This window comes from Rhinopithecus roxellana, chromosome 6 (assembly GCF_007565055.1).
Source record: "Rhinopithecus roxellana isolate Shanxi Qingling chromosome 6, ASM756505v1, whole genome shotgun sequence".
NCBI lineage: Eukaryota > Metazoa > Chordata > Mammalia > Primates > Cercopithecidae > Rhinopithecus > Rhinopithecus roxellana.
This window is the reverse complement of record NC_044554.1, coordinates 66,695,135-66,711,570: the sequence shown is the minus strand read 5'-3', so window position 1 is coordinate 66,711,570 and position 16,436 is coordinate 66,695,135. Positions and strand designations below refer to the sequence as shown.

The window sequence follows — 16,436 nt, the reverse complement described above, 5'->3', positions numbered from 1 at the left end:
CCACATGTTACCACAGGAAAATAAATTTATCTTATATAAAGTTTACTTTTTGAGTGCAGAGAGATTTTCCAAGTATTAAGGCCAATGTCAAAGACAGGCAGAAAGGACTGGCTGTGGGGACAAACAGTCACCATTTTGAATGCAAAGGTTGTCTCTGAACTTTCTCACACAAACTCAAGTTCCTCGTCTAATGGGACCTTCACTTTACCCAGTACACTCATTATCTATCATGTCTCTCACTGACCATGTGGAATATTGAGATATTGGACTAATCACAAGCAACATTTATAGACCTCTGATGTGCCAAGCACGGGGCAAAGTTATTTATTGCATTATTTCATTTAATGCTTATTACAACCATATAAGGTGGGTGCTACTGTTTTCATTTTAGACATGATAAAACTGAGGTAAATGATTTGTTTAGTACTTTGCCACAGATCTAAGCAGAACATTAACAAATCAGTAGCTTGCCAAGCACTCTAATACTCCACCTTCAAGCAGGTGACTAATGCAACTCCTAAGGATAAAAGTCATTTGATTTGTCCTGATATTCCTCAGAATTCAATTCTTAATTTATAACCTCTCCCCACAGTCCAATTTATTATTTTTTCTTCTAAGAGCTGCATTTTCCATTTCAGTAAAACCAGCAGTGCTATCTAGTTACAAATGATCATAATCATGCATGAGAAATAATTCTCACAAATTGTTTTGATACATTTTATGAACAATAACACAGTCATAAACATAAAACTTTCATGCACTGTTAAATGTACATCAAAGAGCAGCTTGAGATTCAATAGAAAGTTTTATAACTACATTATGTGTAGATGGTGAGGTAGGTATATATGTGTACTTGTGTGTAAAATTATGTCACGTAATGGTATTGTATGTTAGTGCATATATTTCTGAAACATTTGATTTTGCTGTGTAAATCCCTAATCATCAGAATATATTAATGATAGGCAGTTTGACATTAATAAAAGTCAGACAAAAGTAACTTCCCTATCTTAGACCTTGTCAAATCATTTCTGTCTTATTTCGTTTCCCATAGGTCCTCTTTCAAAAGGGCTTTTGTCAAAAAGCTATTGATTATCAATAACCTGTGGCATTATCAAAGTTATGTTTCAGTAAATGTCAATTTGGATTGCAGAACAATGGATAAGATTTCATGAAGCACCTACAAGTAGTAAAGTATTGATATGTGGCCTTACGTATCACTACAATAGTTAGAAACATAAGCCGTCTGTGCATTATTAAATGCATAGCTGTAATAATTATGAGGAAGAAAATAAATCATAATCTCTCTGGTTCTGTAATTTCTCATCATCTACTTTTCTGAGAACTTGGGTGACTGGTGCTGCATAGACATATCACTTTGGGGGACATATTTGGAAATAGAAAAAAATTGATTAAAAATATCAAATTGATGTCTTCTGATTAGGTTCAAACATGAGAAAGCATGTGTACACTTTCACAGTATTATGGTAGCTCTGATAATCAAGAAGAGGAGATGTTTTTGTTAGAGGAAAGAGTGAATACACAAAAAAATAGAACAGAAGAAGAATATTTTCCTAGTTTATTTGAAGCATTTTAAAAACATTCTACTGTCTACTGTTCTTGTAGTTATTTCTTGGCCGCCAAATTTCTGTGAATAGTCCTACATTTCTGTGGGAGATGCTGGATGAATGAACTCCAAACCTCGGCTGAGACTACAGAACGTGCTCCAACCTTCTCTATACCTAAAAAAGCCAGTGTGCACTAATATGTGGCAAAGGGCTGCTGAAATGTCAAATAATCTTTACAGTAAGTAGATGTTACCCTCCCTGGCCTCCCCACCTCAGCATCCACAGCCCTGTGCACTGATTTCCTGGACCTCCCTTATCCATCAAGTTCAGAATTGGTTTCCTGTTCCAGAGCCCCTTAGGATTAAAGAGTGATGGTACCTAGTAGCTCTCCCCAAATCCCCCAAAGACCTCTGCCTTAAGAGAGTTCCTCTGAGGGAGTGCCCACCAGTCTTGGACACCTGATAAAGCTCCTCCTCCCTACAGCCATCCCCATGTGCTAACCCCACTGGGTCCCTATCAGATTCCAGTCGAAAGAAACAGAACCCTGGGTGATGGTGTGGCACCTTCCAGGCAAATGCCCAGGTGCTTTTGGGCACCAAACCCAGGTCTTGGGAACCTGCTTCCAGCTGGGCTCTTCAAGTCGCCCTCACATGGCCACTTGTGGAAACTGAGAATTAACGGACCTTGACCTGAAGAGTGCTGGAGGTAGACAAAAACAGCAGGTAGCTCTAAAAGCTGTTAAATAATCTGAACATCACCCTTGGATACATCAACCTTCCCTGGTGTTGCAACTGAAAGAGGCAATATAAACGCATAGTATGATTCACATCCATCAACCTGATATAGCCAGAAGGTCTCACCTTGTGACGTGGCAAAGGTGATGTGCCTTTTTTTTTAAGCCCAAATTTATAAATGAGGGCATATTCAGTCAATTCCACCCCACCTCCAACACACAGACATACAAAAATTGTACAAAGATTACAACAAATTTCTTTTTCATAAAAAGGCAAAATTCCTCTAAGTATATAGTCAATTACAGAAAAAAAATCAGATCATTCATTAAATTCTTACAGATATCAGAAGATTTCTCTAAAGAGGCTCAAGAATGTCCATAACATTTCAAAATTGAAGAGAGAATCAAGTCATACATTTTCTAAAAGTTTATTTATGGGGAAAATCTATTCTGGCAAAAGTTATATACTTAAAAATAAAGCATCCCTCCTGGAGAGTTATACACATTAATAGATGTTTATAATGATACTTGCTTTTAGATGAAGCTGATTGGTCCAGTGGCCGATGACTTTGTACTCTGTGCTTTTGTTGGTTATTTGATACTGGAAGATATCATAACGTCCAGGAGCATCTCCGTTTTCATTAAAAGTGACAGGAGTGCCAGCACTGCCTATAAAGATTTAGAAAACAATGTTAATAAAGTTTTAGTAAGATAGCCCACTGGGCTTATTTTTCTTTTAGAAGGAATGGTAGATAAAATTATATGGTGTGCAGTAAGTGATACAAAGATTGCAATCCATACAAGGTCATTCTTGATAGCATAATATCTTTTACATGAAAAGAAGCCTAGACGTATATACATGAGTAAGATGTGCTTTATTGTACACATTAGAAAGTAAATGATGAGTATCCAAGTTAAGCAATGCACATAACAGCTAAATAAATAAAAGTTGATAGCCTGAGTATTCAATACTGGCTACATAGTATGATAGTTAATAGAGAAAAATGTAAATGTTTTGAAGCATGACAGCTATTGTACAATTCGAACTACTAACAGCAATTCAAATTACAGCAGGAGAATGTTCTGGCCAGAATCCTGACTTTTGCTTTTTCTAAACTCTCTAAAGCAGTTGCCTTTTCAGTTCCTGTGCCTCTGCTACTTCTGCCCCAGAGTATAGCAATGGGGTCTACTGTTGGGAACCTCTCAATGGGTGAGGTAGTGATCTATGGGAAGTCTCAACTCTGCTCAGATCATAAATGTTCTCCCCCTTCACAGTGACAGGTCTAAGAGTGGCAGAGCAGCAGGATGCAAGAACTGTAGTCTTTTCTAAACTCCATTCCTTTCAGAGGTTTTCATCTTTTCTCTTAATAGTTTCTGCTCACTTTTACTTTCCCTCTTACTAACTTTCATGTAATTACAGGGGAAGAGTAGAAATGGATCACCACCCCAATGTCTTCTTGTTCCATCTAGCTTCACTATCCATATAGATTTTCCTTTTCTCTAACAGCTTTTAGGCTTCTGTACATTTTTTTTTTTTATTCTTTCCTATCTTGAAAAATTCACATGACACCAATCCCTTTTCTTAGTGTCTGTCTTCTCTCTGCAGGCCTCTTCTCTGACTCTCTTCTCACAGGATATTGGATTTAATTTCTATAATGTGCTAGAGAGCTTCCCCTTCTTGTTATCTCTGTCTCATACTATAGTCACCAAAAGTATACATTACGAATAGTTATATAAGTCAACTGTACATATTCCCATCTTATAATGAGTTTCTTATTCTATCTGTAGAGTTGTTTACCTAATTACCAGCCATCACAAAATTCCAAAATATTTAACTTATCAAACAAATTGATGACTTTATCAAAAAAGACAATAAGCTGTAAATAAATTTAATCAGAGTCACATAGCAACAATGTGAATACTTTTTCAGTATTTAATGGACAGATGTCTAATATTCTGTTTTCTTGATTCTTCCTAAAAAATCATGGTGTGAGTTCTCTGATGAGACTACAGATATCTGGTATCATCAGGAACTGCTGAGGCTGCAAGAGATGGCACCACATGGGAGAAAGACCTCTGCTCTCAGAATTGGAAGTTCCATGTCCAGGCTCACTCCACTCCCCATTGATTTCTACAACTTGTGTATGTCCCTTTTCCTTCACTTGCCACAGGGACTTAACAATAAATATGGATAACTTTTGAGGTCCTAAAAGAGCTGTATACATGTAAATTATTATTACTATTATTAATTCACATGGGAAATGACTTTATATATAAATCAATAGATGTACATTACTCAGGGAATAAAATAAGAGCTCTCCAATCAAGCAGTGCTATCTTAGCTACTCCTTATATATTCACGTGGAACCCATTTGCCAAACCTGACCAAAGCCTTCCTCTGCTCCTAGTGACCTCGAGCAGGTTAACCTCTTAAATCCTCAGTTCCTTCATCTGTAAAATGGGAGTAATAATGATACTTTTCTCAAAGAGTTGTTGTGAGAATTAAATAATCAACATTTGTCAAGTGCTTAGAACAGTGTATGGGGATAATTATTCACTCCACATTTATTTTCAGTGCACACCAACACATAGTAATAGAAAGGATGTTGAAAGTTCTCTAAGTGATGGCTAGACAAAAGATTATTGAAATTCAAATGAGGAAGGTATTTCTGACTGGAAAAACACATAGGTTAAGAATTTCATATTAACACGATCAATTCCTGACATTTATATATAACTTTGAAATATTTTAATTGCATATTCTCTCCTCAATAAAGGGATACTTAATTCTCTCTACTTCAAATATCCCAAGTTGTCACTTCCTTGACCAAGGGACTCCTTATATTCCACAACAGCAGTCCCCAATCTTTTTTACAGTAACAGTACCTAAGATGAAATATGTCACGTGTATAACACATTCCCATGAATATACCCTGAGTTATACATAATTCCTAATGTGCTAGCTGTTTCTATATCCAAGTCAAGAAAGCCTCTCAAGAGAGCTCATTGGAGAGCTACATTGTTACAAAATATAATAATTTCCAACTTAGATACTTTGAATATCATTATTAAGATAAGTTACACTATATTTGACAGTGTATTAAGGAGCAATATTCTAAAGCAGTTATGAGTGTGGGTTCTGGAGACAGATCATTGGGTTCAAACGCCACTCTGTCACTTATTGATGTAGTATCTTGAGTGCATTTCTTAATTTCCCTATATCTCACATTTCTCAGTTATACAGTGGGCTAACAGCAATTCTTACCTCAGAGGGATATATAAGGATTAAATGAATCAATATATATAAAACATTTAGTACATCATATTACGTATTAACTATAATTTCTTCTGTTGTTTTATGGAAATGTTGTGTTTGAGAGCCACTGTCTATGTGAGAACATATAAACTCAGTGAGCATGTAAGTTTCCATGATGTCACTCTCATTAATCTCTGTTCTCTTTCAACACAATGCCACCTATACCTAAAATGCAGGTCCCTAAATTCATCATGCTCTGTCTCACCGTTCTGTCTTTGCTCATGCTATTTTCTCTAATTTCCCATTCTCTTTCCTCCTTACCCCTCTCTATATAATTCCTTCAAGATATGGTTCAAAGTCCATGCACTTATAGAAGCTTCATCTTACTCCAACCCTGGGGAAGGTGCCCAACCACCTCTTTATGTCCTAACATGCAATATCAAAGCCCTCGCAACACTCCACAGACTTTTACTATCCATCCCATACCTGAACAAACATTTATTCCACAGATCCTTTTTTAGAGCCCACTATGTGTTCAACATTGGGTGGACTCTCTGCAATCCTCACAAAGCTATGGTCTTCTTAGGAAAGGCAAAAGTATCTATTATCATTGTAAGCACTGCAGCAAACACAGTACTCAGTCCTGAGTGAGTAATCAATAGATTATAGGAAAGCATGAAAGAGGCATCCACTAATGATCCCAAGCAAATCCATGCTTCCCTCTTCGTGACATTATGAACTTCATGTATATTTCCTCCCATCTTTTGTATTCACAAATGGAGAGAACAAATAAATCCTCTCACCTTGCTATTAATGTGACATTAGGGAAACCACAGGGAAACTTTGACATATCTTTGAATGGGCTCTCCATTAATTACCGGTAGCTGAAGTGGTTTTTATTACTGATCACCTTTGCATCTTGTTTTCCTAATGCGATTTCTAGTCTCAAACTAGGCTTGCAGTTGAATTACTTCAACCTTCTTTCAGGAAGAATTGATTCCATTACATATTGACTCATTTCAAATGACTGCCATAGAACTCTGGTCGATGTAGAAAGAGCATCGTTGAGTAGCCATAAGGAACTAACTCATTAGCTGTTTAATAATTCCTACAAGTTTGCCATCTTTTAAAAATATCATTGTTTGTACTGAAACTGGCCACTCTAAGAAACAGAATTAAGTGTCAAATATTTTTTTGTCCACAAAAAAATTTCAAATGACAGATGTTTGTTAATATAGTCATCAATTTATCAAGGTTTAATAACAACACAGGTAAGAAATATAATTTAAATATATTTGATTAAGCAATATTCACACATATTTTATATGATAAATTATGCTCATATTTTCCTGTTTTGTTTCTCTCCATCCTATACTTTAGGTATTTCATAAATTTTGAAGTGTATTAATTTTGTTTTTGAGGAGGGTGGAGGACAGGGTTTCCCTCTGTCACTCAGGCTGGAGCGCAGTGGTGTCATCTTGGTTCACTGCAACATCTTCCTCCTAGGATCAAGGGATCACCCTACCTCACTCTCCTGAGTAGCTGGGACCACAGGCGTGTGCCATCATGTCCAGCTAATTTTTGTAATTTTTGGTAGACATAGGGTTTTGCCATGCTGCCCAGGCTGGTCTCGAACTCCTGGGGTCAAACAATCCTCCCACCTTGGCCTCCCAAAATGCTGGGATTACAGGTATGAATAAACGTGCCCAGCCAAAAGTGGATTAATTTTTTAAAATAGTTTTCAGGCTGGGTGCAGTGGCTCATACTTTTAATCCCAGCACTTTGGGAGGCTGAGGTAGGAGGATCTCTTCAGGCCAGGAGCTCAAGACCAGCCTGGATGACACAGTGAGACCCCCATCTCTACCAAAAGAGAAATAAGCCAGGCATGGTGGCGTGTGCCTGTACTCCTTATTACTCAGGAGGCTGGGGTGGAAAGATCGCTTGAAACCAGGAGCTTGAGGTTACAGTGAACTAGAATGGTGTCACTGCTCTCCAACTCCAGGTGACAGAGCGAGATGCTGTCTTCAAACAAACAAACAAACTTTTCCATCCACATTTGCTAGTGAGGAAATGGAAACAAGCAACATGGAATTGTGAGGTAATGTCTACTCATCAGGTGCTACCCTTAGAGGTCATACATCTCCTTGAATATTTTCTGTTCGGTAAGAAATGTGTCAAAAAATATTTTTATTCGTAGGTATCTCAAACACTCCAACATGGTTTTGCAGGGAAAACAATACATTCAACAAAGATTTTTTTTTTTTTTTTGAAAATGTTGGCTCTTTTAAATATTGTGCAGGGGAAGAATATGGGCTTGGGATACAGGGAATAGAGTCTGCTTTCTGACCCTACCAATTACCTGTGTGATCTGAGTAAGTTACCCTCCTTAAAAGCCTGTTTTCTCATCTGCCAAGCAGGTATAATAACCCCAACCTTCCTAAACTGTTACAAGCATTGCACAAGATGACAGTGTATATGACTGGTACACAATAGATGTGCAATGAACGCCAATACTCATCATCTTCCATTCCTTTGGCTGCACTTATGCCCCTTTGGTATACATTTTCTTGCTTACACCATGCAAAACACAATGTAAAAATAATACATTCACCTTTTTTTTTGTTTTTTTTTTTTTGAGGCAGAGTCTCGCTCTGTTGCCCGGCCTGGAGTGCAGTGGCATGATCTTGGCTCACTACAAGCTCCACCTCCCGGGTTCATGCCATTCTCCTACCTCAGCTTCCTGAGTAGCTGGGACTACAGGCGCCCGCCACCACGTCTGGCTAATTTCTTGTATTTTTAGTAGAGATGGGGTTTCACCATGTTAGCAAGGATGGTCTCAATCTCCTGACCTCGTGATCTGCCCACCTCGGCCTCCCAAAGTGCTGGGATTACAAGTGTGAGTCACCACGCCAGGCCTGCATTCACCTTTATGTGCAAAAATTATAAATCTTTTATAAGTGCAATCCTCTCAGGTTTTTTATTGTCAAGTTTATTATTTTTCTCCTCCCCTTCTGCTACCAAAACTTTATTATCCTGCTCATCACTACCTAAGCTATTGGAAAAGCAGGAAAAAAATAAGAAAGCTAGAAATGAGATCAGTTAATTTAGTAATTTTTAGCACCCTTAAATGAAGAATAAATATGTGAGATTTGTCATTGACCAAAATGCCATAGGAAGTAGCAATTTTCAACAGTTTCTCAATTATTCATGCTCTCTTTCCTTATCCAATTTACTTTACTAAGTATTTATTACACTTAAATGGATTCACATATTTGAATTAAAATCATGCTATAGCTTTATTATTTAGGAATTAGATTATTCTTATATGTATCAATTACTCACCCTTATATGTATCAATTACTTACCCCAATTCTCTGAAGCCTTTAGCATGTGACTTACTGTATTTTCCAACCATATTTCTGTTATCTTTTTGGTGGTAGGATCATTTACTCATCACTCAACAACATGGCTGCAGATTTAGATTTACTTATTTCCAATTACCTTTTTTGTATGTGTGTTTGTTTGTTTGTTTTGAGATGAAGTCTTGTCTCTGTCCCTCCAGGCTGGAGTGCAGTGACTCCATCTCGGTTCACTGAAACCTCCGCCTCCCGGGTTCAAGTGATTCTCTTGTCTCGGCTTCCTGAGTAGCTAGGATTACAGGCATGTGCCACCATGCCTGGCCAATTTTTGTAGTTTTAGTAGAGACAGGGTTTCACCATGTTGGCCAGGCTGGTCTTGAACTCCTGACCTCAGGTGATCCACCCGCCTCAGCCTCCCAAAGTGCTGGGATTACAGGCATGATACATCAAGCCTGGCCCCAATTACCAGTTTTTTTTGTTTTTTTTCTTTTGAGACGGAGTGTCACTCTTGTCGCCCGAGCTGGAGTGCAGTGGCCAGATCTCAGCTCACTGCAAGCTCCGCCTCCCGGGTTTACACCATTCTCCTGCCTCAGCCTCCCGAGTAGCTGGGACTACAGGCGCCCGCCACGTCGCCCGGCTAGTTTTTTGTATTTTTTAGTAGAGATGGGGTTTCACCTTGTTAGCCAGGATGGTCTCGATCTCCTGACCTCGTGATCCGCCCGTCTCGGCCTCCCAAAATGCTGGGATTACAGGCTTGAGCCACCGCGCCCGGCCTCAGTTTTTTAAAAAAATTCATTTGTGCCTCTTGACACATACTGTCATAGTCACTCTCTGGAACTTGTCTTGTCTAGTAACTATATCATCTCCAAAATTTTCCTCTTTAGACACCACCTTCCAACCTCACTGCAACAATTCTATGATTTCTTCCACTTACCAATTCATTAATCACCCCGTTTTGTCACTCTGCTTCGCTCCCATGATAGTGACTCTTCTCTCCTATTCCTAGACATGTTCTATGATCTTCCTAGGGAATACCCTCTATTCTCTTGTGCTTCTCTCTGTCCAGTGAATCGCTCTATCAAAATCACAATAATGATTAAATTCAATTGTATATCTTCTTTGCCTGCATCCAAGCAGTTGAACATTTTTTGACAAAATGATAAAATTTTATTGTCTGACAAAACCAGGACTAGGCTGAGGCAAATGAGACACCCAGGGCATGGCTCCAAGAGGGAGTCTGTCTCCCTGAATTTTGCATACTAGGTGCCTCACTTGCTTTACCTTGTCCCTGCTGTCTGGTCTTACTTTAAATTCATACCCTCAGATTTCACATGGACAATCAGCATTGCTCTGCAATCCTATCACACTTTCCCATTTGGTCCAGTTCTCCCTCCCTTCTAGGTAATATTTGACTGTTTCATGACTTATTCTCACCCCTCAAGTATCCAACACCCTCCTTTCCCCATCACTTTGGCTTGCTTCATGCATTCCCACTGACAAAAGGCAGCAATACAAAAACGTCCTCATCATTCCACCACAAACTCTACCGCCTACCTGCATCCACACACATATTCTCCCATCCCTCCTGATGCAACACATGTCCCAGGTCCAATCAAAGTCACATCCTCCCCTGGTGCTGGGGTCCCATCACTCTCACCTTCCATGCACTTTCTGTTCACAGTTTTCTTTTCTTTCTTTTACATCCACAAATTTCGACTTTTGGCAGAAGCATCCCCATCAATTTACAAATCAGTTCTAATAGCTCTCATCTTAAGAAGAAAAAAACCAAAACCCATTACTCTACCCCCACAGACTCATTCAGCTACTGCCTCATTTTTCACTCTCCTTCATGGTAAAATTGTGTTCATTCTTTCCACTTTCTTATTCCTCTTTTACTCTTTGACACATTTTAAGTTGAAATTTAACCTCATTCCTCCACTGATGAGTCTCAAATTTATATGTCTAGCCCTGAATGCAGACTTTTCCAATTATCTGTATCTCCACATTATTGTCTGATAATTATCTCAGACACAATGCTTGATTCTTACATATTACAAACATGTTCTTCAGACAGTCCTCCCCACTTAGTAAGCCGCTGATTACTGTCCATCCATTCAATCAATTCAAAACCTACTTTAATACCCACATCTATAGCAACACACAGGACTAAATCTTAATGTAAACTAAGGACTTCAGTTAATAATGATGTATCATGTTGATCTATTAGCTTTCATACATGTACCACATTCATACAAGATCTTGACAGTTGGGGAAACTGTGTGTGTGGAGGGGTGTAATATAGAAATTGTACTCTACATTCAGTTTTTCTGTAAATGTAAATTATTTTCTTAAAAAGCCTAAATTTTTTAATGGTGATGCTAATTTTAATATGCTTTATGTAAACTAACATATGAAAAATATAATGTCAAAATATAATCAATATAAAAATATTGAGGTACTTTATACACTTTTTTCCTAAGTCTTCAAAATCTTACGTATACTTTATACTACAGCTTATCACAATTCAGATTAGCCCTGTTTCAAGTGCTCAACACCCACATGGTTAGTGCTGACCATATTAAAACAATACAGGTCTAAAAGGCAGATTATTTGAGCAGCCACTGCTCCCTCGCTCCAACACTCCGTTCACTGGGGATGAAGGCCCACTGCTGAGCCTTTCTCATCTGGCCTCCTCTTCAACTGGACTGAACTCCCCCTTCACTCATTTCTTTCCTAAATGCATGTGGACCAACCAAAGACTGACGTGTGACTCAGTGGATGCCAGATCTGGAGACCAGATCCTAAAATAAAATCTAAGCTGCTCCAGAGGTAAAAACAAACAAGACCCACATCTAGGCCAGGCATGCTGGCACACACCTGTAATCCCAGCTACTTAAGAGGCTGAGTTGGGAGGATGGCTTGAGTCCAGGAAGTGGAGGCTGCAGTGAGCTGTGATAGCACCACTGCACTCCAGCCTGGGTGACAGAGAGAGAACCTGTTCCCACCCGTTGCTCAGAAAAGCTTACATCTAATGCATGGACAGGTTCTATCTTCAGGACATTTCTAGAATTTGCCCATTCTTTTTACCCCCTCTTCCATTAACCTTGTCTTTGCTACTATAACCTCTCCCTGAACTCTTAGCATGTATCCTGCATTCACACTGAACAATAATCCACTCTCTACCCTGCAGTCAGAATGACAGTGAAACACAAATTAAATACTATCACTCTTCTTGATATCCTTCAATGGCTTCCCATTTCACTTATAATAAAATACAAAGGCTTGTCATGGCCTTTAAGTCTCTTATTTATCTGATCTTGCTCATTTTCTATACTCCTTTCAACCTGGTCTTCTTTCTGTTTGCAAGCACATGAAGGTTGTTCTCTCAGGGATTTTCTGTTTTCTGTTTTCTCTTTCCAGTGTTCTTCCCGACTCGGTCTTCTGATTGCTTCTTTCATCACTCATATCCCACCCCAAATATCAAGAGAGGCTTGCCAGATCACCATATCTAACTTAGCCTGATTCCTATCCCTGTCATTCACTATTACACACATTATTGCCTTCATAGTACTTTTAAATATCTAAAAATGTATGATTTATTTAACTGATCGATATAAATCATTGGATGATATGCTTGTGATTGTCGAAAATATTTCTATCACATTCTCCATCATATATATAGTTCAGACTATTGGATGAGTATCCAAATACATATTATCTTTTTCCTGGGCACATAGCTAGGCTACCCCTTTCCAGTCTTCCTTGCATTTAGGCATGGCCAAATTACTAGTTACAGACAATCAAATGTGAGCACACGTAATACGGACTACTTAGAAGTGCATTAAAACCCCCTAAGTGGTCTTCTATGGTCTTTTCTCTTCCTGGCTGACTAGAATGAAAATGTCATGCTGGACACTTTGAGCATCTACATGTTAAAAATGACAGAACTTACATTAGGCTGGATTCCAGTAGTGAGGGCATGAAGATCCACGCTACTAACCTGTTAATCTACCATCCCTTTAGCATAATTGTGTGAGTATAAAAAAACTTCTATTCTGTTTAAGTCATTACAGATTGTCAGTCTATTTCTTCCAGCAGACACCCATAACATTCAAGTAACTAGTGAGTTCTCAATGAACAGTTATTAAATGAATAATTGAAATCATATTAAATCTGGAAATAAATGTTTAACTTCACGTCACATTATAAAGCTTCAAGAATAGTGTAGAGTGAGTATCAGACACTGGCATGGATTAACAACTTGTTTCAGATTCTCCTTAAGAGTTAATATTCATCACTTCAATGTGGATATATATAATATAACATGGACTTGAGAAAGTGTAATCATTCTTCATAATTGCACTGGATAAGTATCCATGTTTATTTACCTTGGCTAAAATACACAATTTGTTTCCATAAAAAACAAATATAGAGGTATTAAAAATGTGTGCCCAATTTCAGGTTGAAAGTGGTAGAAAAAAAAAAAAAGACAGGACAAGAAATGTAGTTGAATGGCATTTCTAATTCTCTGAACCAACTCTTCTTCTTGATCTATCAAAAAACTGAGCTAACAATAGTAATTTCTCCTGTGGAAATGTCTTTATGATCCTTGGATTAAAGGTGCTTTAAGATTGCAAAGTGTCATTGTCATTAATGAATAGCACGATTTCAGAAATAGAAATAGAACCTATAATTGCATTTATAGTACTCAAATAAGCTTATTAAACTTTTAAACTAGGAAAAGATCCATTATTCCATGATATACACCTCAGGGAAGCAGATGAATTGGGAGGTTTAAATAAAATCTCTTGTAAGAAAAGTAACCAAAGACACTATTAAAATATCAAATGTTTGGCTAAAGGAAAGAAATAAAAAAGAACATATAACAATTAGGTAAGATTAGGTAATATATCTTAAGATGAATCTGAGAGCAAACCAAAATATGTTACAATACCCTAAATCTAATATATTTTCATTCTGTAACAGAAATCCTCTCTTCATCTTATGTACTTGAAGCCCTTTATTATTTCTTCTGGGGGACATTAAATACTTTACATATAAATATATATATATGACTTCCATTATACAAACGACTGTGCTTTATTAATTATTGTATCTCTGATAGTGATGATTATAAATATGAGAAAAATGTGTATGTGTGTGTACATATAGCCCAAAGTTTTCAAATTTGCTGTACTAGGAAAAGGTCTTTCATCAACTAGTCCACAGTGTTTGTGGAAAAAGAAAGATTCTCTTTCCATCTGGATTTACAAGAGTCATATTTATCAGTCTTTATAGTGAACGCTCTCATGGCTTTTAAGAATCTCTTTTTGTACTCCAAAGTCTAAAAGTTATTAGTTTACATGTTTTACTAAGAGGTTTTAAATTTTGCTGTTGACATTTTCATTTAATATACCTGTAGTTGATATCCCTACCATAGTAGGTATGGGATATGAAGTAGAAATACAATTTCACTATTTTTCTGTATGGATAGCCATTTTTCAGTTCTTTTTGTTGAATAATCCCCTCTTTCCTACTGGCTGGAGCAATGCTTCTGTTTTATATCTAAGATCTGTAAATGGATCTTGTTCTGGCCTATCCTATTGCATTCCCCCATTTATCCATCCTTGACCCAATACCAATGTTCAATATAAATTACTAAAGTTTTATAATAAGACAAAGCAGTATGACAAATTCTCCATTTTTCTTGCTTAGAAGTATTCTACCTTTTCTTTGCTTTACACTTTTCCATACAAAATGTAGAACAATCTGGTTGGCATGGTGGCTCACGCCTGTAATCCCAGCATTTTGGGAGACTAAGGCAGGAGGATCGCTTGACCCCAGGAATTTGAAACCAGCCCGAGCAACAAAGCGAGACCCTGTCTCTATTAAAATATTTTTAAAATGTAGAACTGTCTTAATAATTTCCATGAACAGCACCATATGGAATATCATTGGAGAATTTATAAAATCTGTAAATCAATTGGGAAAGATTTAATATCTTTATATTATCTTCCTATCCATGTGTATTGCTTGCTTCCATTATTTAGACCTTCTTTTATAAGTCTTAAAATGGTTTTATAATTTTCTTTCCATAGCACCCAACCATTTTTGTATATTTATTCCTAGATAATATTATCTGATATTATTGTTAATGTTTCTTAAACTACATTATATATTACTTTGCTGCTAGTATACAGAATGCAGCTAACTTTTTCTGTATCAGTCTTATAAGGAGCTCAGTGGCTCTTAACTAGAGGTGATTTTGTCCCTCAGAGGATATTTGGCACAATGTCTGGAGATATTTTTGATAATCACAACTGGGAAGGTGATGCTATTGGCAACTAGTGGAAGAGGCCAAAGATGCTACTAAACATCCCACAACGCACAGGACAGTGCCCTGCAGCAACAAATTATCCAAAATGTCAATAGTTTCATGTTTGAGAAACCACTGCAAATTCTCTTATTATACCTCAAAATCGATCTCTAGATTTTTTCATTTCTATGGAAAACATCAACTTATCTGCAAACACTTACATTTTTATTTCTCCCTTAACAATTCTTGCAGCCTAAATGTTTTTTTCTTCTTTTCTTATTGTACTATCTAGGACCTTCACTACAATGCTAACATGAAGTGGCAATAGTGAACACTCTTACATTTTTTTCTAACTTTAAAAGAATGCCTCCCTCCCCAGTTATTATCATATTTATTTAAGCCTTTTATGTGCCCTTCTCATCAGTTTAAGAAAGTCCCTCATATTCTAAATGAACTAATTTTTTTTTTTTTTTTTTTTTTTTTTTTGAGACAAAGTCTTGCTCTGTCGCCCGGGCTGGAGTGCAGTGGCCGGATCTCAGCTCACTGCAAGCTCCACCTCCTGGGTTTACACCATTCTCCTGCCTCAGTCTCCCGAGTAGCTGGGACTACAGGCGCCCGCCACCTCGCCCAGCTAGATTTTTGTATTTTTTAGTAGAGACAGTGTTTCACCATGTTAGCCAGGATGGCCTCGATCTCCTGACCTCGTGATCCGCCCGTCTTGGCCTCCCAAAGTGCTGGGATTACAGGCTTGAGCCACCGTGCCCGGCCAATATTTTTATCATGAATATATTTTAAATGTTAGCAATCTTTTTTCCTTTAATCTGTTACCGTAATGAATTATACTTCTATGTTTCCAAATGTTACGTTATAGAAACATGGAGTGAACACAACTTGATTTCAATAATTTGTATTTTTATTCACTATTGGATTTGATCTGCTAATATTCTGTTTAGAATGTTCACATTATACTTATGAGTGAGAAGGATCTGTAATTTTTGTTTCTTTTAATGTTCTTCTTGTTTGAGTATCCGGTTATACTGACCTCAAAGAATAAATGGGAAAATAGTCCCTCTTTTTCTTTTTCTTTTTTTTTTCTTTTTTCAAGACAGAGTCTTGCTCTGTCACCCAGGCTGGAGTGCAGTGGCATGATCTCAGCTCACTCAACCTCCACCTCCCAGGTTCAAGTGATTCTCCTGCCTCAGCCTCC

General features: G+C 37.6%; 1 protein-coding gene across 10 annotated transcripts in view; it reads right to left on the bottom strand.

Annotated features, from left to right (window-relative positions):
• Positions 1-16,436, bottom strand: part of GRM8 (glutamate metabotropic receptor 8) — an 858,863-nt gene that overhangs the window by 170,722 nt on the left and 671,705 nt on the right. For 9 of the 10 annotated variants that reach the window (XR_004058116.1, XM_030933345.1, XM_030933348.1 and 6 more), the window contains one exon: positions 2,831-2,967. Coding sequence is in view for 9 of the 10 variants with exons in the window: in XM_030933345.1 (XP_030789205.1) it covers positions 2,831-2,967 (137 nt within the window). In the remaining variant the exon portion in view is untranslated. Of the gene's footprint in view, positions 1-2,830; positions 2,968-16,436 lie in introns of those variants that run through there. The other variant, XM_030933351.1, reaches the window with a different exon arrangement.